The sequence below is a fragment of the Salmo salar genome, chromosome ssa14 (genome assembly GCF_905237065.1).
Source record: "Salmo salar chromosome ssa14, Ssal_v3.1, whole genome shotgun sequence".
NCBI classification, from domain to species: domain Eukaryota; kingdom Metazoa; phylum Chordata; class Actinopteri; order Salmoniformes; family Salmonidae; genus Salmo; species Salmo salar.
In genome coordinates, this window is record NC_059455.1 from 1,990,692 (window position 1) to 2,017,141 (window position 26,450).

General features: G+C 41.0%; 1 protein-coding gene across 1 annotated transcript in view; it reads left to right on the plus strand.

Moving 5' to 3' along the window:
* Nucleotides 1-26,450, plus strand: part of kcnq3 (potassium voltage-gated channel, KQT-like subfamily, member 3) — a 170,884-nt gene that overhangs the window by 123,003 nt on the left and 21,431 nt on the right. The window contains exons 3-12 of the mRNA XM_045693793.1: nt 2,366-2,456; nt 2,642-2,768; nt 4,546-4,718; nt 7,334-7,507; nt 11,207-11,317; nt 12,151-12,246; nt 19,343-19,441; nt 20,487-20,509; nt 24,340-24,542; nt 24,835-24,934. Of these exons, the coding sequence (XP_045549749.1) occupies nt 2,366-2,456; nt 2,642-2,768; nt 4,546-4,718; nt 7,334-7,507; nt 11,207-11,317; nt 12,151-12,246; nt 19,343-19,441; nt 20,487-20,509; nt 24,340-24,542; nt 24,835-24,934 (1,197 nt within the window). The remainder of the gene's footprint in view (nt 1-2,365; nt 2,457-2,641; nt 2,769-4,545; nt 4,719-7,333; nt 7,508-11,206; nt 11,318-12,150; nt 12,247-19,342; nt 19,442-20,486; nt 20,510-24,339; nt 24,543-24,834; nt 24,935-26,450) is intronic.

A 26,450-nucleotide genomic window follows, 5' to 3' on the forward strand; every position in this document is an offset into this window, starting at 1 on the left:
TTGAAACAGGTGTGTTAGTACTGGGCTTGTTAGTACTGGGCTAGAACTAGGTGATCTGTTGTAACAGGTGTGTTAGTATTGGGCTTGTTAGTACTGGGTTAGAACTAGGTGATCAGTTGGAACAGGTGTGTTAGTACTGGGCTAGAACTAGTTGATCAGTTGAAACAGGTGTGTTAGTACTGGGCTTGAACACGATCAGTTGGAACAGGTGTGTTAGTACTGGGCTAGAACTAGTTGATCAGTTGAAACAGGTGTGTTAGTACTGGGCTTGTTAGTTTAGTACTGGGTTAGAACTAGGTGATCAGTTGAAACATGTGTCTTAGTACTGGGCTTGTTAGTACTGGGCTAGAACTAGTTGATCAGTTGAAACAGGTGTGTTAGTACTGGGCTAGAACCAGTTGATCAGTTGAAACAGTTGTGTTAGTACTGGGCTTGTTAGTACTGGGCTAGAACTAGTTGTTCAGTTGAAACAGGTGTGTTAGTACTGGGCTAGAACTAGTTGTTCAGTTGAAACAGGTGTGTTAGTACTGGGCTAGAACTAGTTGATCAGTTGAAACAAGTGTGTTAGTACTGGGCTTGTTAGTACTGGGCTAGAACTAGTTGATCAGTTGAAACAGGTGTGTTAGTACTGGGTTGTTAGTACTGGGCTAGGACTAGTTGATCAGTTGAAACAGGTGTGTTAGTACTGGGCTAGAACTAGTTGATCAGTTGGAACAAGTGTGTTAGTACTGGGCTAGAACTAGTTGATCAGTTGTAACAGGTGTGTTCATACTGGGCTTGTTAGTACTGGGTTAGAACTAGTTGATCAGTTTAAACATGTGTGTTATTACTGGGCTAGAACTAGTTGATCAGTTGGAACAATTGTTTTAGTACTGGTCTAGAACTAGTTGATCAGTTGTAACAGGTGTGTTCATACTGGGCTTGTTAGTACTGGGCTAGAACTAGTTGATCAGTTGAAACAGGTGTGTTAGTACTGGGTTGTTAGTACTGGGCTAGAACTAGTTGATCAGTTGAAACGGGTGTGTTAGTACTGGGCTAGAACTAGTTGATCAGTTGGAACAAGTGTGTTAGTACTGGGCTAGAACTAGTTGATCAGTTGTAACAGGTGTGTTCATACTGGGCTTGTTAGTACTGGGTTAGAACTAGTTGATCAGTTGAAACAGGTGTGTTAGTACTGGGCTTGAACTCGATCAGTTGGAACAGGTGTGTTAGTACTGGGCTAGAACTAGTTGATCAGTTGAAACAGGTGTGTTAGTACTGGGCTTGATTAGTACTGGGTTAGAACTAGGTGATCAGTTGAAACATGTCTTAGTACTGGACTTGTTAGTACTGGGCTAGAACTAGTTGTTCAGTTGAAACAGGTGTGTTAGTACTGGGCTAGAACTAGTTGTTCAGTTGAAACAGGTGTGTTAGTACTGGGCTAGAACTAGTTGATCAGTTGAAACAGGTGTGTTAGTACTGGGCTTGTTAGTACTGGGCTAGAACTAGTTGATCAGTTGTAACAGGTGTGTTAGTACTGGGCTTGAACACGATCAGTTGAAACAGGTATGTTAGTACTGGGCTTGTTAGTACTGGGTTAGAACTAGTTGATCAGTTGAAACAGGTGTGTTAGTACTGAGCTTGTTAGTACTGGGTTAGAACTAGTTGATCAGTTGAAACAAGTGTTTTAGCGCTGGGCTTGAATGTGCACCTCCTGAATTGGTTCCCCTGGTAATTGATAGAGAAACACTGGGGGCTACCGTAGCAACACTTCCTGACTTGAGGTAGCTAGAACTGTACACAGTGAATGCGTCCCAAATGGCACCCTATTTGCTTGTAGAGCCCTGGCCAAAAGTAGTGCACTACATAGGCAATAGGGTGCCATTAGGGGCTCGGGCACTTACCTGATTGATGGCTCTGTTTGGCACATGGCCTGTACTCTGTAGACCATATCCTGTTAGCAGGCATCCGGGAGTGACAACTTCTAACCCCTCACTGAGCCACCAATTGTTTAAAACATTTTAGATAAAATTGACATTTTGTTGTCAAATGTGGTGTTTTTGAGGTTCCAGGAACCTCTCCACTCTATGAATTGTGTTTATTTAGGGGATATATAAAGCAGAGATTTCTGTAAACCCACACATTAGAAAGGACTTAAGTCCCCCTAGTGGCATGGCTTTGTGATTACAAAATGGCAAAAAGGTCGGACGAAATACAGTCTCAAATTGAGTTCACTGTAGACAATTATTGTTAATAAAAATACAATTCCATTTACTAATGAAGCATACTTTCTTATTACAGCATATGGGCTACCTTTGGTGTCAAATGGCTGGCCATACAATCTCCTGAATCTATTGTGAACTATTCTAGTTTTCTGTCTTTGCAGATTTTTGATTGTGCTGGGATGTTTGATATTGGCCATACTAACAACTTTCAAAGAACACGAAAAGGCCTCCGGCCATTGGCTTGTTATATTGGTAAGTTTTAAGATTTATCTTGTAAATAAATGCACAAAAGTCCAATATTGAAATACATACATCACATTTTAATATTGGGTCCAATTGCAAAAATATTTACTAATGAATTTAATGCATAATAATAGCAACATTTGATGTGAAATGTTTACTGAAGGTATTCTATTTGTCTTGTTTGACTTTCTTAGGAAACATCCACCATATTTGTCTTCGGAACAGAGTTTGGGTTGAGAATATGGTCGGCAGGCTGTTGCTCCAGATACAAAGGATGGAGGGGGCGGCTCAAATTCGCCCGCAAGCCATTATGTATTTTAGGTAAGATGGAGGAAGTACAGAATACTTTTTGGTTTTACCAGTACACAGCCATATTAAGAGCGCAGCAGTATCTTCATCCAAAGAAACAGATTTAGCATGTGTGTCATTTTTAGGCTTTATGATTATTTGCAGTGCACGTAATTATAATTACTATTTACTACTATTATTTATTATTCATTATTAGTCAGGGCCATATCTGAAAATGTTAAGTACAAAATGCATATACACTCAATCGAATTTAAAATACTGTTACAAAATCCCTTAAGGCCCGCATAGACTGTACAATTTTAGCCGTCTTATGCTACGATTTTGCCGTCCCAGACAAATTTCCTTGTGGGCAAATTCTTAGGTCGTAAACGATTGTCGGATATCTTGGCTCGTTCAGTGTGACAGGGTTTAGGTCTGCCAATTAAGCACCACTACGTGCAGTTGTAGGCTCCGACAAAGTTCTGACAGTGTCAGAAATATTGAGCCATTATCATGCAGTGTGGCTAGTGTTACGAACCGATCCCTGTGACTGACCAGTAGGAACATGGCCGGCACTGAGTATGCACAGTCAGATGAATATAATAGTTTGATTTAAATGTTTACATGCTTTGCAAAAATAACAGTTTCCCTAATAATCTTGTTTACATGACACATCTGAAATCAGGCTACCTGATGGGATTTTGATACGTGCACAAAATCGCCAAACAAAATAAACGTTCTACCACAGCGAATAAGCCAAGTTCGGACATATAAAGTTTGGATTTGAAAACTGTTTCTAGGTTGCATGCTTTCAGTTTTGACGAACTCACTTTACTCGCATATACTGTAAGATATGACATGTCATAATCGTACAAGACTGAACCCGACATACAGTGTAGTAAGCCCTTTAGCTAATTACTAAAATATACTACTACACAGCCATGTCTTTAAATGGTAAATACAGATATTCCCTGTCAAATAAGGACTAACCCAGAGCAACCTGTCGGCACTACATCCAGAGTTGTGTTCATTAGGCACCAAAAGGAAGAAAAATGGACTGGAACAGGGACTACCTGGCTGGGACTACGTGGACTTGTCCAATAACAAATGCTCAAATGCAAAAGGTTTTACAACATTTTCTGCTGTTGCGTGCCCTAATGAACATGACCCATGACTTTTCAGAAAACAATCATCCTCTCACACAGAATTCTTTACATCTGGTTGATATTGTAGACTTATCAGTTAAATAAACATCTATGGGCTGGTTTCCCTAATGAACCCTAATGAATACGACCCAGAACTTTTCAAAACACAATCATCCTCTCACAGAATTCTTTACATCTGGTTGATATTGTAGACTTATCAGTTAAATAAACATCTATGGGCTGGTTTCTCTAATGAACCCTAATGAATACGACCCAGAACTTTTCAAAACACAATCATCCTCTCACAGAATTCTTTACATCTGGTTGATATTGTAGACTTATCAGTTAAATAAACATCTATGGGCTGGTTTCTCTAATGAACCCTAATGAATACGACCCAGAACTTTTCAAAACACAATCATCCTCTCACAGAATTCTTTACATCTGGTTGATATTGTAGACTTATCAGTTAAATATACAACTGTGGGCTGGTTTCCCAGACACAGATTAAGCCTAGTTCTAAACTAAAAAGCATGTTCAATAGAGTTTCTCCACTAGGCTTAATCTGTGTCTGGGAAACCGTCCCGATGTTATACAAATTGACAATTGGTTTATGAATTTAATCTAATTTTGGATGTTTTGTCTTTTCATTTTCTCTCTGGTAGATATTTTTGTGCTGATTGCCTCGGTTCCGGTGGTTGCTGTGCGTAACCAAGGCAATGTGCTTGCCACGTCTCTGCGCAGTCTGCGCTTCCTGCAGATTCTGCGCATGCTCCGCATGGACCGCCGTGGAGGCACCTGGAAACTACTGGGTTCCGCCATCTACGCACACAGTAAGGTATGGTGTCCATAAACATTTACTCCATCTACTCCCACAGTAAGGTATGGTGTCCATAAACACTTACTCCATCTACTCCCACAGTAAGGTATGGTGTCCATAAACACTTACTCCATCTACTCCCACAGTAAGGTATGGTGTCCATAAACACTTACTCCATCTACTCCCACAGAGCAGGGTTTCCTGTAGGAAAATGTGGTGCTGGATATTTGACAGGCAGCATTTTAATTTACCGGACATTTGACAAATTTACCAGACCCATATGCATTGGGTGTATAACCTGGTTAGGGCATCCACCCACGGTGCTCAGAATGACAGAAATCACATTTAGAATATGATAATTGATATTAACAGAACATTCAAGTCCAGGATGCAAAAATGTGCAGTCCTTTTATCGAATTCTGATGTGCACTTTGAACATGTTAGAATAACTGTCCACATGTACTTTTCCTCAGCCAACAAGACGAGTAACGAACCGCAAAATCACTAAACTATGTCAATCTACTATAGTAGAAAAGTTTAGGCTACCTATTCCATTGGTCAGCTTGTCGAGAAATAAATGGCCTATTCCAAACAGACTCTGGGACAGTTGTGGGACGATCCCAAATTATTAGAACTGGTAGGCCTAGGCAACATAATTTTTTAAAGCATTGAGTCTGATGCAACCGATCAGAACGTTTAGCTTAAAATGTTTCTAAACTATTATTTCTTCACATTATGAGCGCAGCAATGCGCACAAGGCAGTAGGCTACATTTGTTCCATAATGCTATTAGTGGGAAAACACCATTGTCAAAAGTGCATTGCAAATGTGAGCGGTTTCATGTGACAGAGATGAAAATATCCTTTAGAAATGTAGAAATAGAGGAGATCTAATAGGTTACTTTGAAGCAAGGTAAGGCATGCCTCATAATATGTATTAAAACGTTCAGGTTTCAAACAATTAAGTATATTTTTCAAAATACTCCATCTACACACACAGTAAGGTACAGTGTTCTTATACTCCATCTACACACAGTAAGGCACAGTGTCCTTATACAAATAAAAAAACTGATATTACATTTACTTTAGTATTCAGACCCTATACTTAGGACTTTTTTGAAGCACCTTTGGCAGTGATTACAGCCTTGTCTTCTTGCATATGATGCTACAAGCTTGGAACACCTGTATTTGGGGAGTTTGTCCCATTCTTCTCTGCAGATCCTCTCAAGCTCTGTCAGGTTGGATGGGGGAGTGTTGCTACACAGCTATTTTCAGGTCTCTCCAGAGATGTTTGATCAGGTTTAAGTCCGGGCTCTGGCTGGACCACGCAAGGACATTCAGAGACTTGTCCCGAAGCCACTCCTGCATTGTCTTGCCTGTGTGCTTAGGGTCGTTGTCCTGTTGGAAGGTGAACCTTCTCCTCGGTCTGAGGTCCTGAGAGCACTGGAGCAGGTTTTCATCAAGGATCTCTCTGTACTTTGCTCTGTTCATCTTTGCCTCGATCCTGACTAGTCTCCCAGTCCCTGCCGCTGAAAAACATCCCCACAGCATGATCCTGCCGCCACCATGCTTCACCGTAGAGATGGTGCCAGGTTTTCTCCAGACGTGACACTGGCATTCAGGCCAAAGAGTTCAATCTTGGTTTCATCAGACCAGAGAATCTTATTTCTCATGGTCTGAGAGTCTTTAGGTGACTTTTGGCAAACGCTAAGCTGGCTGTCATGTGCCTTTTACTGAGGAGTGGCTTCCGTCTGGCCACACTACCATAAAGGCCTGATTTCTGGACTGCTGCAGAGATGGTTGTCCTTCTGGAAGGTTCTCCCATCTCCACAAAGTAACTCTAGAGCTCTGTCAGAGTGACCATCGGTTTCTTGGTCACCTCCCTGACCAAGGCCCTTGTCCCCCGATTGCTCAGTTTGGCCGGGCGACCAGGTCTAGGAAGAGTCTGGTGGTTCCAAACTTCTTCTATTTAAGAATGATGGAGGCCACTGTGTTCTCGGGGACCTTCAAAGCTGCAGAAATATTTTGGTACCCTTCCCCAGATCTGTGCCTCGACACAATCCTGTCTCTGAGCTCTACGGACAATTCTTTCAACCTCATGGCTTGGTTTTTGCTCTGACATGCACTGTCAACTGTGGGACCTTACATTGACAGGTGTGTGCCTTTCCAAATTATGTCCAATCAATTGAATTTACCACAGGTGTTTCTACAACTTGATTGGAATCCATCTCAAGGATGGTCAATGGAAATAGGATGCACCTGAGCAAAATTTTTCAAGTCTCATAGCAAAGAATACTTATCTAAATAAGTATATTCGTTTTTTTATATATTTTTTTAATACATTTGTACAAATTTCAACCTGTTTTTGCTTTGTCTTCATGGGGTATTGTGTGTAGATTGCTAAGGATTATTTTGGTGGGTTACTACATGATTCCATATGTTATTTCATAGTTTTGATGTCTTCACTATTATTCTACAATTTAGAAAATAGTAAAAAAAGAAAAATCTTTGAATGAGTAGGTGTGTCCAAACTTTTGACTGGTACTGTTTTTCAATCTGCAAAGTTCAGAGTGCTTCACGTCCCTAAATACACATCAGAAGTCTTACTGTATGTTTCTTTGTGACTGGCTTTTAGGAGCTGATCACCGCTTGGTACATTGGCTTCCTGTCCCTCATTCTGGCCTCCTTCCTGGTGTACCTGGTGGAGAAGGACGATGTCACCATGGAGGTGTCGGATACTGATAGCCCCACCATTAAGCCCGAACCCCAGGACTTTGACACATATGCCGACGCTCTGTGGTGGGGCCTGGTATGTATTTATAGAAAAGCCTGTAGTTGGTACCTGCCCAGGTCTTTGTTTTAAAAGAGACTGTGGTCGGGACTGGTATGTATTTATAGAAAAGCCCGTAGTTGGTACCTGCCCAGGTATTTGTTTTAAAAGAGACTGTGGTGGGGACTGGTATGTATTTATAGAAAAGCCCGTAGTTGGTACCTGCCCAAGTCTTTGTTTTAAAAGAAACTGTGGTGGGGACCGGTATGTATTTATAGAAAAGCCCGTAGTTGGTACCTGCCCAGGTCTTTGTTTTAAGAGAATCTCAGCCAACTGGTATATTCCCAGTTTGCACAAAAAGTTCTAAGAACCATATGTTTCCTAGAGAGCGCGGTTGCCCTATGTTTAGTGATGCGCGGGTTGACTCATAACCCGCACTCCCCGCGGATTACCGCGGGGCGGCCGGTTTAGGATCATGAAATATTGTGTGGATGAAGGGCAGGTGGGATAAAGAGAAAACAATACCTTAAAAAAAATCTAGAAATGTTTCATTCTTGTGCAATTTATATCTACAGTATAGTCTACATTTACGTTTTTCTTTCATTATTTTAGACTACCTGGCATTAGTGCGTAAGCCTAAGCTTTAGGGCCTAACTGTACGCGCGCCAAAAAGGCCTACACGCCAATCGCCAAATGCTTTTGGGAACGGCATTAAAAAGTTAACGCTATTCACAGAGGCGAAAAGGACAATGTCGGATTTCAATTCAATTAGAGAAAAGCTGTGAAATGGAGAGTTGGAAAGAGAGGGTCAGGAAAGTCATTTTTGGAAAAGATTTGGTGAAATGGTAAAAGAGGATGATAGCAGTGCCAGCTATATTATGTGTGATGATTGTGAGGTGCTCTACAAATTCCACAGTCACAAGACGGGGACTTCAAAAAGGCTTATGGCACATGAAGGGAACTGTAGCCTGCTGTTCAGATGGGTTAAATAGAATCTGAAATCTGGACACTGACTGTAGGTCTATACCAGCTCACATAGCCGTAATATTAACTCCTGCAGAATTAAGTATTTCTTACAGTAAAATTATACACCAAATGCACATTTTGACATGGGCACAGGAGTATATATGGAGTATATAGGAGGATATGATGTATTTCTTTCAGCATCTTGAGAGAATGTGGGGGGCAGGACCAAGTTTGGGAAACTGAGTGTACAAAACATTAGGAACACCTTCCTAATATTGAGTTGCACCCCCTTTTGCCCTCAAATCAAATCAAATGTATTTATATAGACCTTCTTACATCAGCTGATATCTCAAAGTGCTGTACAGAAACCCAGCCTAAAACCCCAAACAGCAAGCAATGCAGGTGTAGAAGCACGGTGGCAAGGAAAAACTCCCTAGAAAGGCCAAAACCTAGGAAGAAACCTAGAGAGGAACCAGGCTATGAGGGGTGGCCAGTCCTCTTCTGGCTGTGCCAGGTGGAGATTATAACAGCACATGGCCTAGATGTTCAAATGTTCATAAATGACCAGCATTGTCAAATAATAATAATCATAGTAGTTGTCGAGGGTGCAACAAGTCAGTAACACAAGAGTAAGTGTCAGTTGGCTTTTTCATAGCCGATCTTTGAGAGTATCTCTACCGCTCCTGCTGTCTCTAGAGAGTTGAAAACAGCAGGTCTGGGACAGGTAGCACGTCCGGTGAATAGGTCAGGGTTCCAGCAGGTCTGGGACAACAGGTCTGGGACAGGTAGCACGTCCGGTGAACAGGTCAGGGTTCCATAGCTGCAGGCAGAACAGTTGGAACTGGAGCAGCAGCACAGCCAGGTGATCTGGGGACAGCAAGGAGTCATCAAGCCAGGTAGTCCTGAGGCATGGTCCTAGGGCTCAGGTCCTCTGAGAGAAAGAAAGAAAGAGAAAGAGAGAATTAGAGAGAGCATATTTAAATTCACACAGGACACCGGAAAAGACAAGAGAAATACTCCAGATGTGACAGACTGACCCTAGCCCCCCGACACATAAACTACTGCAGCATAAATACTGGAGGCTGAGACAGGAGGGGTCAGGAGACACAGCTCAGAACAGCTTCCCACAGTTGTCAAGTTTGCTGGATGTCCTTTGGGTGGTGGACCATTCTTGATACACAGAGGACACTGTTGAGTGTGCAAAACCCAGCAGTGTTGCAGTTCTTGATAAACTCACCTTTGTCTTTCCCATTCACTCTCTGAATGGCACACATACACAATCCATGTCTCAATTGTCTCAAGGCTTAAAAGCCTTCTTTAACCTGTCTCGTCCCCTTCATCTACACTGATTGAAGTGGATTTACCTGGTCAGTCTATATAATGGAAAGAGCAGGTGTTCCTAATGTTTTGTACACTCAGTGTATATATGACTGAAGAGAAGCTGCATGTATTTAATGGTAGAGAAGTTGACTAACAAATAGTTGGAAATTATAAGCAGAAACATATAAACCAGGCAAAAAAAAATCCTGCAACCCTGTCAAAGAATTGTTCCGCTATCTCTGACTGTAGCCTACAGCACATTTTCTATGTTAGCGAGTTAGGGACTGGTGCAGGCCTCAGATTTTCGCTTTATCACACACATATAGTCAGGCGGTTGCGGATGGGTTAATAGCAATTGTGGGCGGGTGCTTGTGAACAAACAGCTGACCCACGCACCACTACTATGGTTATTTTTTCATACAATGGTGCAGAATAGTTGCTTGGCTTTGGAACATTCTCAGCACATTTAAGGAACTTGAAAAAAACCATGATTTTCTTGTTACATTTCATTACTTTAACAGAATGTTTCCTGTAAGTTCCCACATGGTTACATTTCATTTAATTGTAGGTAATATTCTAAGAACAATCTCAAAATGGTTTAATATTGGGAATGTTCTCAAATAGTTTAGAGAACTATAAGAAACAGCCTCCATTTTGGGAGAATTTCATTACTTCAGCATAACATTTCCTCCAGGTTCCCTAATGGTTCTAGTTAATGTCATTTTGGGGCGTTATTCTGGGAACATTCTCAAAAATGGTGTGATGTTGGGAATGTTCTCAAATAGTTCAGAGAACTTTAGGAAACAACATTCTTTTGGGAGAATTTCAGTACTTCAACATAATGTTTCCTGGAGGTTCCCACAAGGTTCTATTTAAAAACATTTTTGACTATATTCTGGGAGTGTTCTAAAAAATGTGATATTGGGAAGGATCTCTGAACTGTTTCAGAACATTCCCAATGCCACACCATTTTGAGGAAACGTTACATTACAGTAATGAAATACAAAGAAAGTTAATTAAAGATGCTGAGAATGTTGCAAAGCCAAGCAACTATCCTTCAACAGTCCCATAAAGTTGTGGGAAGGTTGTATGCAGAATAACTATAGAACAACCACTCTCTCACAAGCTCTTAGAAAGTTGTGTGCAAGGTGGGATGTATAGACCTAAGTAGAGCCAAACTCAATCAATCATGCCTTAGCAATGTTTATGTAATGTTTTTGTACACTATTGCCCATTCATCTTTAATGTCTGAGAGCTGGAAGCATCTGCAGTACATATGGATAGCTATAATACCAGCTGGCATGTCACACTTGTCCACTTTTAACTTTGAAATCAAGATCCCATCTGCATCTTTACAAATTAAGCAACATTCACATTACCAACCATTTTGTACATTTCTTCAGTTTCCATGGCGCCATGTATGAAGATCATGTCTCTCTCCCCTGTACATAGATCACATTGACCACCATTGGTTATGGGGACAAAACCCCAAAGACGTGGGCTGGGAGACTGTTAGCTGGCACTTTTGCTCTCATTGGAGTGTCATTCTTCGCTTTGCCTGCAGTAAGTAAAAACTCTTGGATAGAGTGATTACATTATTGTGAAATGTATGAATTATCACATACTTTACAAATGCATTTGTTTTGCAATTGTACATCAAGATGCAAATTCTATACCACGCCAGTGTCAATTTGTTCGAATGTTAAAATAATTATTAATTATGTACTGTATAGTAAGACCACTTATTTACACACTTGTCATTCTTCAAGGATTAGGTGACTGAATCATCAAAATTAAGAAGTAATATTTTATTGATGAATAAGGTCTGTTTTCTTAATGGATACATACAGTATTTGATATAAAGTGTATGTTCCTTAGGCTATGTGTAAACTTGGTAAACTCAGTGGCTTCGCAAAGGCGATCAATAGTTGATTAAAGGCCCAGTGCATTCAAAAACGTGATTTCCCATGTATTATATATATTTTCAAGCTGAGGTTGGAATAATACTGTAAAATTGTGAAAATTATGATAATACCTTTTTGTGTAATAGCAGTTTCAAAAGACTGCATTACATTTTTGCCTGTTTTGGTGGAATGGAATTTTGGCCTGCTTGGTGACATCACCAGGCGGCTAAGTAGTTAACAGACCAATAAGAAAATGAGTTATAAACCTCTCTGCCAATAACAGCTAGTTATTTCAGTTTGTATCAATTCTTGCTTGAGAAATTGCTCTTTACTAAGAAGCAATTTTTGTTGAAGACATTCACAGTAAGGTACTTAATTGTTACCCAGAAATGATATGATATATTGAGATAAAAACGGTTGCATTGGACCTTTGATGCTGTCTTTTCCACAATGGGAACGATAGTTAATGAATGCTGCCTGTCTCCCCCCTAGGGCATCTTGGGCTCAGGCTTGGCTTTGAAGGTCCAGGAGCAGCACAGACAGAAGCACTTTGAGAAGCGTCGGCATCCAGCCGCTGGGCTTATTCAGGTGAGACTACAGTAATAGTAAGGGTGGAATGCCTCTCTCACATACAAAAATCCCTTAATGGTTATGGCATACAATATCTGAATGAAAATCCATGAGAGAAAAGGGACATTTTTTATTATCAAGGGGTATATTTTACTGGCACAACCTAAATCCCTATAACTTAAGTAAAGAGATTACCACCCCTAAAATCACTGGATGACAGTATAGGTCAAACTGGGGCACATTCTGAGTGTGCACTTGCGGTTTCCTCCCTAGGCACATAAATGATTATCCTGCCTGTGTGGTTACGAATCCTGCCACCTACCGGCCCTACTCTGTATGTCTATGTCTATCTGTGCTTGGAGTTAAAAACAATTATCCAAAATAAGCCAGCAGTGTTATTAAAAATCTTAGTGCAACATTCAGCGAAAGTTCAAGCAAATTGTTATTCAAATATCTCCAAATAACCTTTAAATGTAGTTCTCGGAGTGCTAAGAAAACGTTTAACAATAACAAAACTTTCACAACGTTTAAAGAATGTTCTCAGAATGTTATTTAATCACCTATAATTTCCATTCTCAGACCTATACATTCGTTAATTAAATGTTCACAGAATCCACCTTCAACCTAAAAACAAATGTTCACAAAACCGTCTGGAATGTTTGTTTTTTATACATTCTGAGAACAAAAGCTTTGTTTTACCGGTCAGGAAACTTGAGGGTTTTGTTCACAGAACAAATCTGAAACCAAAAACACCTGTTTCAAAAAATTCTAAGGAACCAAATGTGCTCGCTGGGAAGACTTGAGAAAACAGGATAGATCTGGTATGTCGCATTAATGGAACAATGACAGCGGATCAAGGACTGAACCCTGTGGGGCCTCTGACATTTATTCCCACTCCATACGCATAGTGGTGGTATTGTACTGACTAGTGATTTCCTTAAAGGTGCAGTCAAAAACGTGATTTTAATTATATTTCCACACTACGAGGTCAAAAGAACACTCTGAAATTGTGAAAATGATAACTCTTTTTTTAACCTCTCTGGGCTAGGCGGGATGAAATCGTCCCACCTACGCAACAGCCAGTGTAATCCCGCGGCGCGATTTTCAAATACCTTAGAAATGCTATTACTTCAATTTCTCAAACATATGACTATTTTACACCATTTTAAAGACAAGACTCTCATTAATCTAACCATACTGTCCGATTTCAAAAAGGCTTTACAACGAAAGCAAAACATTAGATTATGTCAGCAGAGTACCCAGCCAGAAATAATCAGACACCCATTTTTCAAGCTAGCATATAATGTCACAAAAACACAGAAGACAGCTAAATGCAGCACTAACCTTTGATGATCTTCATCAGATGACACACCTAGGACATTATGTTATACAATACATGCATGTTTTGTTCAATCAAGTTCATATTTATATCAAAAACCAACTTTTTACATTAGCATGTGATGTTCAGAACTAGCATACCCCCCGCAAACCTCCGGTGAATTTACTAAATTACTCACGATAAACGTTCACAAAAAACATAACAATTATTTTAAGAATTATAGATACAGAACTCCTCTATGCACTCGATATGTCCGATTTTAAAATAGCTTTTCGGTGAAAGCACATTTTGCAATATTCTGAGTAGATAGCCCAGCCATCACGGCTAGCCATTTAGACACCCACCAAGTTTAGCCCTGACCAAACTCCGATTTACTATTACAAAAGTTTGATTACCTTTGATGTTCTTCGTCAGAATGCACTCCCAGGACTGCTACTTCAATAACAAATGTTGGTTTGGTCCAAAATAATCCATCGTTATATGCAAATAGCGGCGTTTTGTTCGTGAGTTCAAGACACTATCCCAAGTGTAAATAAGGGTCACGAGCATGGCGCAATTCGTGACAAAAAAATTCTAAATATTCCATTACCGTACTTCGAAGCATGTCAACCGCTGTTTAAAATCAATTTTTATGCAATTTTTCTCGTAAAAAAGCGATAATATTCCGACCGGGAATCTGCGTTTAGGTAAACAGAGGAAAGAAAACAAAGCATTCGGTCGACGTGGGCACGCGCCTGAGTCTCACAGTACTGTAACCAGCCACTACCCAAACGCGCTACTTTTTTTCAACCAGAGCCTGCAAAGCCATGATTTAGCTTTTTCCCTGCTCTGAGAGCCTATGGGAGCCGTAGGAAGTGTCACGTTACAGCTAAGATCCTCACTCTTCAATAAACACAGACAAGAAGAACGACACCTTGTCAGACAGGCCACTTCCTGCATGAAATCTTCTCAGGTTTTTGCCTGCCATATGAGTTTTGTTATACTCACAGACACCATTCAAACAGTTTTAGAAACTTTAGGGTGTTTTCTATCCAAAGCCAATAATTATATGCATATTCTAGTTACTGGGCAGGAGTAGTAACCAGATTAAATCGGGTACGTTTTTTATCCAGCCGTGTCAATACTGCCCCCTAGCCCTAACAGGTTAAGTGGGGTAGGCTCGAGAGTCTAGACCAGTGGTCACCAACCGGTCAATCGTGATTTACTGGTCGATCTCCAAGGCATTCCTAGTCAATCATCAAACATTTCTGTAAAAAAAATCAATGGATAAGCCTTGCATCCCTATTTTTTTATCGTTTCGCGCTGTTGATAGTAGGTGCACTTGATTCAGCAGCCCTAGGACCGGGAAGGCAAAGTGTTCCCATTTTGAACCATTTAATGTGTCTAAAGGTAGAACTCCGCCTACCCGGCAGGCCCAGAGAGCAAATCAAGTGCATCCATATGCCTACCGCTGGCCAATCAGATAGCTCAGATCACCTTGTCGGCACAGTTTCCTCGAGCCGTAGACCGTTAAAAGAATCCTTGAACACACAGCAAAGTTGATACTGTGAGATTTCTAAACTTTTAAAATCATGACTAGAGGGCCTCCTGAGAGGCGCAACGGTTTAAGGCATTGCATCGCAGTGCTTGAGGCGTCACTGCAGCCCGGGTTCGATCGCAGGCAGTGTCACAGCCGGCCGTGACCGGGAGACCCATGAGGGGGCACACAATTGGCCCAGCGTCGTCCGGGTTAGGGGAGGGTTTGGCTGGCCGAGATTTTCTTGTCCCATCGCGTTCTAGCGACTCCTTTTGGGTGACGCATGGCTCTTGACCTTCGCCTCTCCCGAGTCCGTAGGGGAGTTGCAGCGATGGGACAAGAGTGTAACTACCAATTGGCTATCACAAATTTGGGGAGATAAAAGGGTAAAAGGTACAATAAAAAATACCTAAAAATACATTACTAGAGAGACTCAACGAATACAGCAAAGAGCTGCTGTTTTTCAAATCAAATCAAATGTTATTTGTTACATGCGCCGAATACAATACGTTACCGTGAAATGCTTACTTACAAGCCCTTAACCAACAGTGCAGTTCAAGAAGAAGAAAATATTTACAAGTAGACTGAAATAAAAAGTAAGAATAACAATAACGAGGCTATATACAGGGGTCACCGGTACCAAGTTAGTGTGCGGGGGCATAGGCTAGTTGAGGTAATCTGTACATGTAGGTGGGGGCGAAGTGACTATGCATAGGTAACAAACAAACAGCGAGTGTACAAAAGGGAGGGGGGTGGTGTCAATATAAATTGTCCGGTGGCGATTTTATGAATTGTTAAGCAGTCTTATGGTTTGGGGATAGAAGCTGTTGAGGAGCCTTTTGGTCCTAGACTTGGTGCTCCGGTACCGCTTGCCGTTCGGTAGCAGAGAAAACAGTCTATAACTTGGGTGACTGGAGTCTCTGACAATTTTATGGGCTTTCCTCTGACACTATTATATAGGTCCTGGATGGCAGGAAGCTTGGTTCGCACTACCCTCTGTAGCGCCTTATGGTCAGATGCCGAGCAGTTGCCATACCAGGCGGTGATGCAACCGGTCAGGATGCTGTCGATGGTGCAGCTGTAGAACCTTTTGAGGATCTGGGGATCCATGCCAAATCTTTTCAGTCTCCTGAGGGGGAAAAGGTTTTGTTGTGCCCTCTTCACGACGGTCTTGGTATGTTTCGACCATGATAGTTTGTTTGGACCCCAAGGAACTTGAAACTCTCGACCCGCTTCACTACAGCCCCGTCAATGTTAATGCGGGCCTGTTCAGCCCGCCTGTTCCTGTAGTCCACGATCAGCTCCTTTGTCTTGCTCACATTGAGGGAGAGGTTGTTGTCCTGGCACCACACTGACAGTTCTCTGACCACCTCCCTATAGGCCGTTGCATCGTTGTCGGTGATCAGGCTTACCACTGTTGTGTCGTCAGAAAACTTAATGATGGTGCTGGAGTCGTGTTTGGCCACGCAGTCGTGGGTGAACAGAGAATACGGGAGGGGACTAAGCACACACCCTTGAGGGGCCCAAGTGTTAAGGATCAGCGTGGCAGACGTGTTGTTGCCTACTCTTACCACCTGGGGGCGGCCCGTCAGGAAGTCCAGGATCCAGTTGCAGAGGGAGGTGTTTAGTCCCAGGGTCCTTAGCTTAGTGATGAGCTTTGTGGGCACTATGGTGTTGAACGCTGAGCTGTAGTCAATGAACAGCATTCTCACATGGGTGTTCCTTTTGTCCAAGTGAGAAAGGGCAGTGTGGAGTGTGATTGAGATTGCGTCATCTGGGCATCTGTTGGGGTGGTATGCGAATTGGAGTGGGTCTACGGTGTCTGGGAGGATGCTGTTGATGTGAGCCATGACCAGCCTTTCAAAGCACTTCAGGACTACCGACGTGAGTGCCACGGGGCGGTAATCATTTTGGCAGGTTACCTTCGCTTCCTTGGGCACAAGGGATTATGGCGCTCTGCTTGAAACATGTAGGTATTACAAACTCGGTCAGGGAGAGGTTGAAAATGTCAGTGAAGACACATGGTCAGCGCATGCTTTGAGTACACGTCCTGGTAATCAGTCTGGCTCAGCGGCTTTGCGAATTTGACCTGTTTAAAGATTTTGTTCACATCGGCTACCGATGCGTTATGACGTGTGACTTCATCGTTTTAGTTCCTTTTTTTGTTGTTGAAAGGTTTAAGACCTTGTTATCACACAGTCATCCAGAATAGCGGGTGCTCTCGTGCATGCTTCAGTGTTGCTTGCCTCGAAGCGAGCATAGAAGGCATTTGGCTCGTCTGGTAGGCTAGCGTCACTGGGCATCTCGCGTCTGGGTTTCCCTTTGTGGTAATAGTTTAGTAATAGTTTTCAAGCCCTGCCACATCCGACGAGCGTCAGAGCCGGTGTAGTAGGATTCAATCTTAATCCTGTATTGACGCTTTGCCTGTTTGATGGTTCATCTGAGGGCATAGCAGGATTTCTTATAAGCGTCCGGATTAGTCTCCCGCTCCTTGAAAGCGGCAGCTCTAGCCTTTAGCTCGATGCAGATGTTACCTGTAATCCATGGCTTCTGGTTGGGATATGTACGTACAGTCACTGTGGGGATGATGTCATCGATGCACTTATTGATGAAGCCGATGACTGAGGTGGTGTATTCCTCAATGCCATTTGATAAGTCCCAGAACATATTCCAGTCTGTGCTAGCAAAACAGTCCTGTAGTGTAGCATCCGGGTCATCTGACCACTTCCGTATTGAGCGAGTCACTGGTACTTCCTGCTTTAGTTTTTTTTAGCTTGTAAGCAGGAATCATGAGGATAGAATTATTGTCAGATTTGCCAAATGGAGAGCTTTGTATGCGAACTCTGTGTGTGGAGTAAAGTTGGTCTAGAATTGTTTTCCCCTTTGGTTACACGTGACATGCTGGTAGAAATAAGGTGAAACGGATTTAAGTTTGCCTGCATTGAAGTCCCCGGCCACTAGGAGCACCGCTTCTGGGTGAGCATTTTCTTCTTTACTTTTGGCCTTATAGAGTTGTTTGAGAGCGGTCTTAGTGCCAGCTTCGTTTTGTGGTGATAAATAGATGGCTATGAATAATACAGACGCGAAATCTCTTGGTAGATAGTGCGGTCTATAGCTTATCATGAGGTACTCTACCTCAGGCGAGCAATACCTCGAGACTTCTTTAATATTAGACATCGCACACCAGCTGTTATTGACAAATAGACACACACCCCCGCCCCTTGTCTTCCCAGACGTAGCTTCTCTGTCCTGCCGATGCACGGGAAACCCAGCCAGCTCTATATTATCCATGTCGTCATTCAGCCACAACATGGTGAAACATAAGATATTTAATGTCCCCTTGGTAAGATAGTCTTACCAGTTTCTTCCAGTCCGCAGTGAGTAATCACTTTTCTGATGTCCAGATGTTATTTTTGGTCATAAGAGACGGTAGCAGCAACATTTTGTACACAATAAGTAAAAAAAATAAAGAGTTACGCAAAACAAACTACTAAATAGCACAATTGGTTGGGAGAATGTAGAACGTCAGCCATGTTCTTCAGTGCCATCTTTACGAGTAAGTTCATGTTTAAGTTGTTATTCAGCACTGTCAACACTTTGTTCAACAGTTTTATAAGCCATAAAATGCGCTTTCTACCTTCTTCCACTCTGCAATGAATGAGTAAGTGTTTCGATCAGCTTGCGTTGTTATTATTTGTGGCGCGTGTCTTTTTTAATATCGAGGAATAGTTCACTTTCTCTGGTCATTGGAGTAGCAACATGAATTTGTGCATGAGGCAGAAATAATGCAGTGCGAGGGGGGGGGGTGGCCGCAGTAGGCTGTCATTGTAAATAACAATTTGTTCTTAACTGACTTTCCTAGTTAGGTTAAATTTAAAAATAACAAATTATACAGTACCAGTCAAAAGTTTGGACACCTACTCATTCGAGGGTTTTTCTTAACATGGCAAAGGGTGGTTACTTTGAATAATCAAACATTTTAAATACATTTTTCTTTGTTTTACACTTTTTTGGTTCCTACATGATTCCATATGCGAGTACTACAATGTAGAAAATAGTAAAAATACAGAAACTCTGGAATGAGTAGGTGTGTGTCAACTTTCGACTGGTACTGTATATTAGACATACAGTGATGATTTAATAATACATAAAAAAAACTTCATGGGGGTTTAATTGGCAACTGGTACACACACAAACATGGAAAAAAACAGTTAGATGACTTTCCTTACAAAATGTGTATTGTTTTCTTTCGTGTGCAGTCTGCCTGGCGATACTATGCCACCAATCCCATCAGAGAGGACCTTATTTCCACATGGAGATTCTACGAAACGGTCATCTCATTACCCTGTTTCAGGCAAGTACTTGCGTACATTTCTGATACATATGTAGGATCTTAATTTGAGCCAGTTTGAAAAATAAAATAATCCTGCAGCAACAGTTTATTTGCATTTTTATGTGAATTTTTGTAGGGGTTGATATATTTAGAAAATTAAGTCTGGCATTTCAAAGTGGAAATTACAAACAAACCTTTTTAAACCTCAAATACACAACAAGTTTTACATTTCCTGCATACAGGAAAGTTATCCTGTAACAGGGTGATCAAATTAAGATCCTACATATGTATGTGAAACTCTCACTCTTTATCTATGGCATGCTACAATGTGTTTTTGTTTGATCAAGTGTTGCATTCATGTTGTCAATCCAACATGTACAGTGTGAGTTTCTTAATGATTTATCAATTAATTTGTGCATTTGTATCCTCACCATATGATTTGTTCAACATTATTTGTTTTGTTTTTTAGTTTGCATGATTTACATTACCCTGAGTTGGAGACATTGGTTTCCATGGAAAACTGGATTCCTGCAACCAAACAGGATAACAATCTGTGAGGTAACACAGATGTCATTTGGTCCTATTTTAACTGTCTGTCTTTTTCATCACTGATTTGTTTTCTTGGTCAAAATATACATTAAGTGAAATGTCTGTTATAGGACTTAAATAATATTGTCATTAGAAATAACAGTTGTCATAATAGCTAGTTGATGACTGAATAAGCATCTAATCTCATGTTAACTGCCTCATAGAGCCTAACAGCATTATTAATATAGTTTTATTGCTAAGACTCTACCTTAGCTTCCTCTTGTAATGTGATCCTACATGATCTGAAATGTAAACATAGTGTCTAAATATTTTCATACAGTTTTACTTATTTATCTATAGGCCTAGTCCTGTTTTTCACTGGTATTCTCTGGTACAGGACAAATATAGAGATTGAGATGTTGGAGGTTGTGCAAAACTACTGTCCTTAGTGTCCATTTCATGTTATATTGAGTGGTAGCATGCATTTTAAGTTCTTAAAACTGCGTTAATTTACTGTATTTTCTTTCTGTGTCCAAAGGAAGGATAATTTGGAGGGCATAGCAAGGTAGGTCACCAATGACTGATCTCTTCTACTGATAGATCATGTATAGTCACGAACATGGAAAGTCACTAGTATAACAATCTCTCATGGCATTTTCATTAGCTCATTTAGCTCATAAGACTAACGAGGGTCCCAGAATACCCCTTCTTCAAATAACTTCCTCGATTAATTCACAACTCATATCAATCTGCCAACTAAGTAGTGGCTAATGGCCATTATAAATATGTGTTCTATGACTTTCTCTCACACACGTCTTCTTCTTTAATGAAGAAACCTCTCAAATTAGATACATTATTTTTAGAAATCTATTAGCTAGTCCATTAGTTACTTTTCAATTATAATGACTGTTAGATCATTAGGAGAGTTGGATAATTCTGTGAGGTCTTGACATTCGTACATTTTATTTTTATTGCACCATAGAACATTAATACAGGGCTAGGGCTGTTACGGTGACCGTATTACCGCAACACCAGCGGTCACGAGTAATGACGGTTTAGTCACGGTAATTAGGCTTCTCCAAGCTCTGATGCTGCTGATGGTCATTAGTAGCCTACCAAACTTGCTAACTGCCTTTACTCAGCACTGTATTGTCCCTCTAATCACTCTGACATCAATGCAAATGTCATCGAAAATCGAATCAAACACTTCATGAGAGATCATGTTGCGCAACATTTCTATAGGCTATGCAATTGCGTGAGAAGAGTTTTGATGGCCTCTATTAAAAAGAGGAGGATCACATTAGCTTTCTAGGCCTACTATATTTATTTCTCAACTTTCCTAATATTAAGTACATTGCTTCTCTTTACAACAGGAGTATAGCCTACCTGGCTGGCATGAAAATATACCATGGGAAAAGCATCCTCCATTCATGTATTTTTTTCCCCCTGCCCCTGTTTCAAGACCGATGCATGATAATGGTCCATTCTAAATCAAAACAAATTTTACACATATACTATTTAGTATATGTAAAGACAACATTAAATCAAGAATAGTCTGATGGGTGACAATATAAGCTTATCACTTAAGAATGATATCTATATATATGATATATAGGCCTAGCCTATAGAAGCTGATGGCAACCTCTTCATTTTAATAAAGGCCATCACTGTTTTCTCGCGCAATTGCATAGCCTATAGAAATGTTCTGCAACATGAGCTCATGGTCTCTCATGAAGTGTTTGATTAGATTTTCGATTACATTTGCATTCATGTCAGAGTGATTAGAGGGACAAAAGTGCTGAGTACCAGGCAGTTAGCAAGTTTGGAAGGCTACTAAAACCATCAGCAGCATCAGAGCTTGGAGAGGCCTAATTACTGTGACTAAACCGTCATTACTCACATGGAATTTGACAGCCTTCGTGACTCGTGACCGCCGGTGTGGCGGTAATATGGTGTCATGAGAATTTTCATCCCAATGTTGTGAACTCAACTAAACCTTAAGCTTTGAATAATTCCCAGGGGTTGTAAATCCCTGGTTAATGAAGAATTAGACAAAGTCCCAGTCTGCAATAGGTCAGAAATGTATTCAGAGAACGTTCTGAAAATCATACTATGCACATAGCCTTTTATACCTCACATTTGGTCATAGCATACCCCTTATAAATACCCCTCCTCTTCTCTAACACTGTCAATGCTATTTAGAAGAATTTTCCAACAAATACATTGCTTCAATATGTTTCATAATCTACTGCAAGCCTAACGGTTTCTCCCCTCCCTGGGTGGGGAGACCTTCTTCCTGTTATCAGTTTCACAGTTGCCTGTCACAAGTTGTCTGTCGACAGTTTCTCTTCTCCTTAAATGTCTCACTTACATTGCTAAATAGTAAAGTCTTAACTTGTCCTATGCACACACATTAGAGAATTACAGTCTTATAATTCTAATTCATCATACATTTCAGGGTGGAATACTTTAGTCATTATAAATCATATAAATTCCTATATCATATGGTCACTGTAACAGCCCTAGCCATAAGTCAGTAGTGTCCCCTGTCAATGATTTTGGAGGACAGAATAATTATGATTTAAATGGTTGCACTGTACAGATCCGTCTACACCTGTAAGATATCAAGACAATGCGTGCCTGAATACCTACGGAGGTGGTCAGGAAGATCTGATTACAATCTTTTAAAGGCTTTCGGGTCTACACATTGTATTAAAATGTGAAAATGATTAGACTGATATTCTTTCAAAATAACATGATGTATTTATTTTAAGACAATTAATGATGGCATAAGTCAATGGTGCTACCTGTCAATGATTTTAGAAGCTGTTATAAGGATTATTTAAGTGGTTTGACCATCCAGATCTGTTTAAACTTGATTAATATCCAGACACAATGCCTACCTTTGGAGGTGGTCAGGGAGATCGGCCGTGATTGTGAGTCCCATAGGGCGGCGCACAATTGGCCCAGCGTCGTCCAGGTTTGGCCGGGGTAGGCCGTCATTGTAAATAAGACTTTGTTCTTAACTGACTTGCCTAGTTAAATAAGGGTTAAAAAAAATAAAAATAAGAATTGTCTAACCTGTCTAAAAATGTTCTGAATGTAGACAAGATCAGGACAAAGGGTGCATGTTAGCACCAGTTATAAACAGGGCTTAAAAATGTGAACACAATTAGAATGTGGTCAAGATCAGTTCAAAGGTGCATGTTAGAACCAGGTATAATCGGTCCCAGGTTGACGTTCACTGTAGCATGTCCTATGCCAGTGTTTCTCAACTCCTTGAGGGTTTTAGCCCCACATAATCATCAATCAAGGCCTTGATGATTAGTTGAGAAGTTGAATCCGGTTTACTTGTGCTGTGTGGGGCTACTTGAGGAGGAGAGTTGAAATACATTGTCCTTGGAAAGACAAGAAGGCCCAAGGCCCTCTTATGTTCCTACTGTACTACCACCTTTCAATAGTCCTTTTCATTCATGGATATTCATTACCCTACATTTAATGGGATGTTATTTTGACAACAACCACTTTTATAAACATTGGCTATATCCCAATTACCTCTGCTTCCTCCCAAATTGTGCACTTGTTCACTTCAAAGGAAATTACTGCTATAAAAAAAATATGGTAGAAATTCACTGTATCCCAGGCCTCCACCAATCCAATGCTTTTAGATTTTTTTTTTGTCCCGATAGGCACTCATTACAAGACTAGAAGAGGATGCGTTCTGCTCCTGGCTTGCCGCCCCCCGCGCTGCTAATCCATGTTCACCACTCAGGATTGAATTACTGCCCCTAAATGCTCCTTGGCAGCCACCCCAAAGGCCAGCCCAGGCACCTCTGCCAAGTCTGAGACAGGGAGGGGGAGAGAGACAGACAAGAGAGTGAGGGGAAGAGAGAGATGGAGGAGAGAGAGTGTTTCCATGTAATTTAAAAGATAAGGTGGATAGCAAATCAGTTTTCGGTCATATGAGAAACAAAAGTGCCCCGATCCACAACTAATGGGCAAAAAGGAGAGGTGATCTCTTGTTTCTTATTGGCCCGTTCAATGTGTTTCTCCTACTGCGGTCTTTGAGTCTTCGTTCATACCTCAGTACTGAAGCACTGTTACGTTTAGGCAGCAGACTGTGAATCCGTCCCCAGTCCAAGGCAGACAGCCCAAACAAAATAGAAAACAAATTATAGGGTTTTCTGTCAAGGCAGTGATATCATCATGCGTGTCCACAGAGAAGATCCTGAATTGAACTCTATTTTGGAGAAATTGATTCACAGTAGCTGATTGTCTGCCTTGTTTAAGTGTTTATTACCATATTGTCATTACTGTTATTATCATCTATGTAATTTAATAAATTCAAGTCACTCATAGGAAAAATACTTTCCTCTCCCCTCTCTCTCGTCTCAGTCAAAAGCTGAGTTTGCTGGAGCGTTGTCGCATGCCTAATTCGCGACAGTCGACAGTAGTGAGGGGCAGGGTGCTGATGCCGGGGAACCCGGACATTGAAGAGAGTCCTTCCAAGGAACCCAAACCCGGCGGCTTCAGTAACCGGGAGCGGTTTCGCACAGCCTTCCGGATGAAGGCCTACACCATGCGTCAGAGCTCTGATGGTATAACAACACTGCCAAATTCAGCCAATTCCAATCCACATTTCCTCAATTATAATTTAAGTTTACTTCCTGAATTGAAATTAAATTGACACCAACCCTGCTGTCTATCAACACAACTGTGACCATCTGAAATAATTCAGTAAAATAATCTGTTGTTGCAGTATATGGTAATCTATTTATGACCTATTTTGTTTTACCCAAAGAACTGGGTAAGGTATGAAGACTTTATATATTCTGTATAAAGCCTTTATAACATGTAGTTTGTAAGTAGGGACAGTCTTTGTTCCCACAGATGCTGGAGCCCTGCAGGACCCTGAGGAGAGGGGCTTTCCTGCAGACATCCTCCTGGAGGAGATGATCCCCACGCTAAAGCTGGTCATCAGGGCAGTCAGGTAATAGAAGTTTATGAAAGAGAGAGAATTTAAATGCATATTACATACTTTACATCCAACCACTTGGCTCTCTATGAACTGAGGGATGGGGCCGGAGAAGTTTAACCTCTTTTATATTCATAGACAGAGCTATGGGATACAAGGACTGAATTCATGAGATCATCATGAGTTTGTTTTAATCCTGGCCTTATTGTGGTACCTCTACATTCCAGCTCGGTAATAACCGGGTAATCAGTTGGTAATAACTATGTATTTACTAGGTAATTAGTTAGTAATTACCATTAGTAGTTACCTTGTTGTTTCTTCCCCAATCCTTTCCTGACATCTCAGCCAGCACGTTTGTTACCTGGAAACAGTGACTGTAGTGTGTATGTAATAACTCTGCATCAGTGCTGGAAAGTGCATCATAACCTGTTTCTCTTTAGTTTTAACGTTATATCCCTTCCCCATAACAAACATGACAGTGACATGTGCTTGTATAGTAAAGTGTAAAAGTATTCACTTTTTTTTTTTTACCAATCACAAGAGCTTAACCGCCCCGGATGCCCTAATGGACATGCCACCACTGGTCTGTTTCCTTCCACACCATTATCTGTGGGTGAATAGGGTTTTTAATGGGATGGCATGTTCTGTTGGGTTTCATTTTTTAAAAAGTGAGCGTGTGCACCATAAAACTATGGGAAAGGTGTTGAATTCAAGTCACTAGAAACTGAATTGCTCCAGAAATTGGATTGCTTTCCAAGTTACTCAGAGATCGATAGAGCTAGAGAGACCATATTTTATGACCAACAACGTATATACAGTTGAAGTTGGAAGTTTACATACACCTTAGCCAAATACATTTAAACTCAGTTTTTCACAATTTCTGACATTTAATCCTAGTAAAAATTCCCTGTTTTAGGTCAGGTAGGATCACCACTTTATTTTAAGAATGTGAAATGTCAGAATAATAGCAGATAGAAATAAAAGCTGAAATAAATCATTCTTTCATCACATTCACAGTGGGTCAGAAGTTTACATACACTCAATTAGTATTTGGTAGCATTGCCTTTAAATAGTTTAACTTGGGTCAAACATTTCAGGTAGCCTTCCACAAGCTTCCCACAATAAGTTGGGTGAATTTTGGCCCATTCCTCCTGACAGAGCTGGTGTAACTGAGTCAGATTTGTAGGCCTCCTTGCTCGCACACACTTTTTCAGTTCCGTCCACAAATTTTCTATGGGAATGAGGTCAAGGCTTTGTGATGGCCACTCCAATACCTTGACTTTTTGTCCTTAAGCCATTTATCCACAACGTTGGTTGTATGCTTGGGGTCATTGTCCATTTGGAAGAGCCATTTGCGACCAAGCTTTAACTTCCTGACTGATGTCTTGAGATGTTGCTTCAATATATCCACATAACTGTCCATCCTCATGATGCCATCTATTTTGTGAAGTTCACCAGTCCCTCCTGCAGGAAAGCACCCCCACAACATGATGCTGCCACCCCCGTGCTTCACGGTTGGGATGGTATTCTT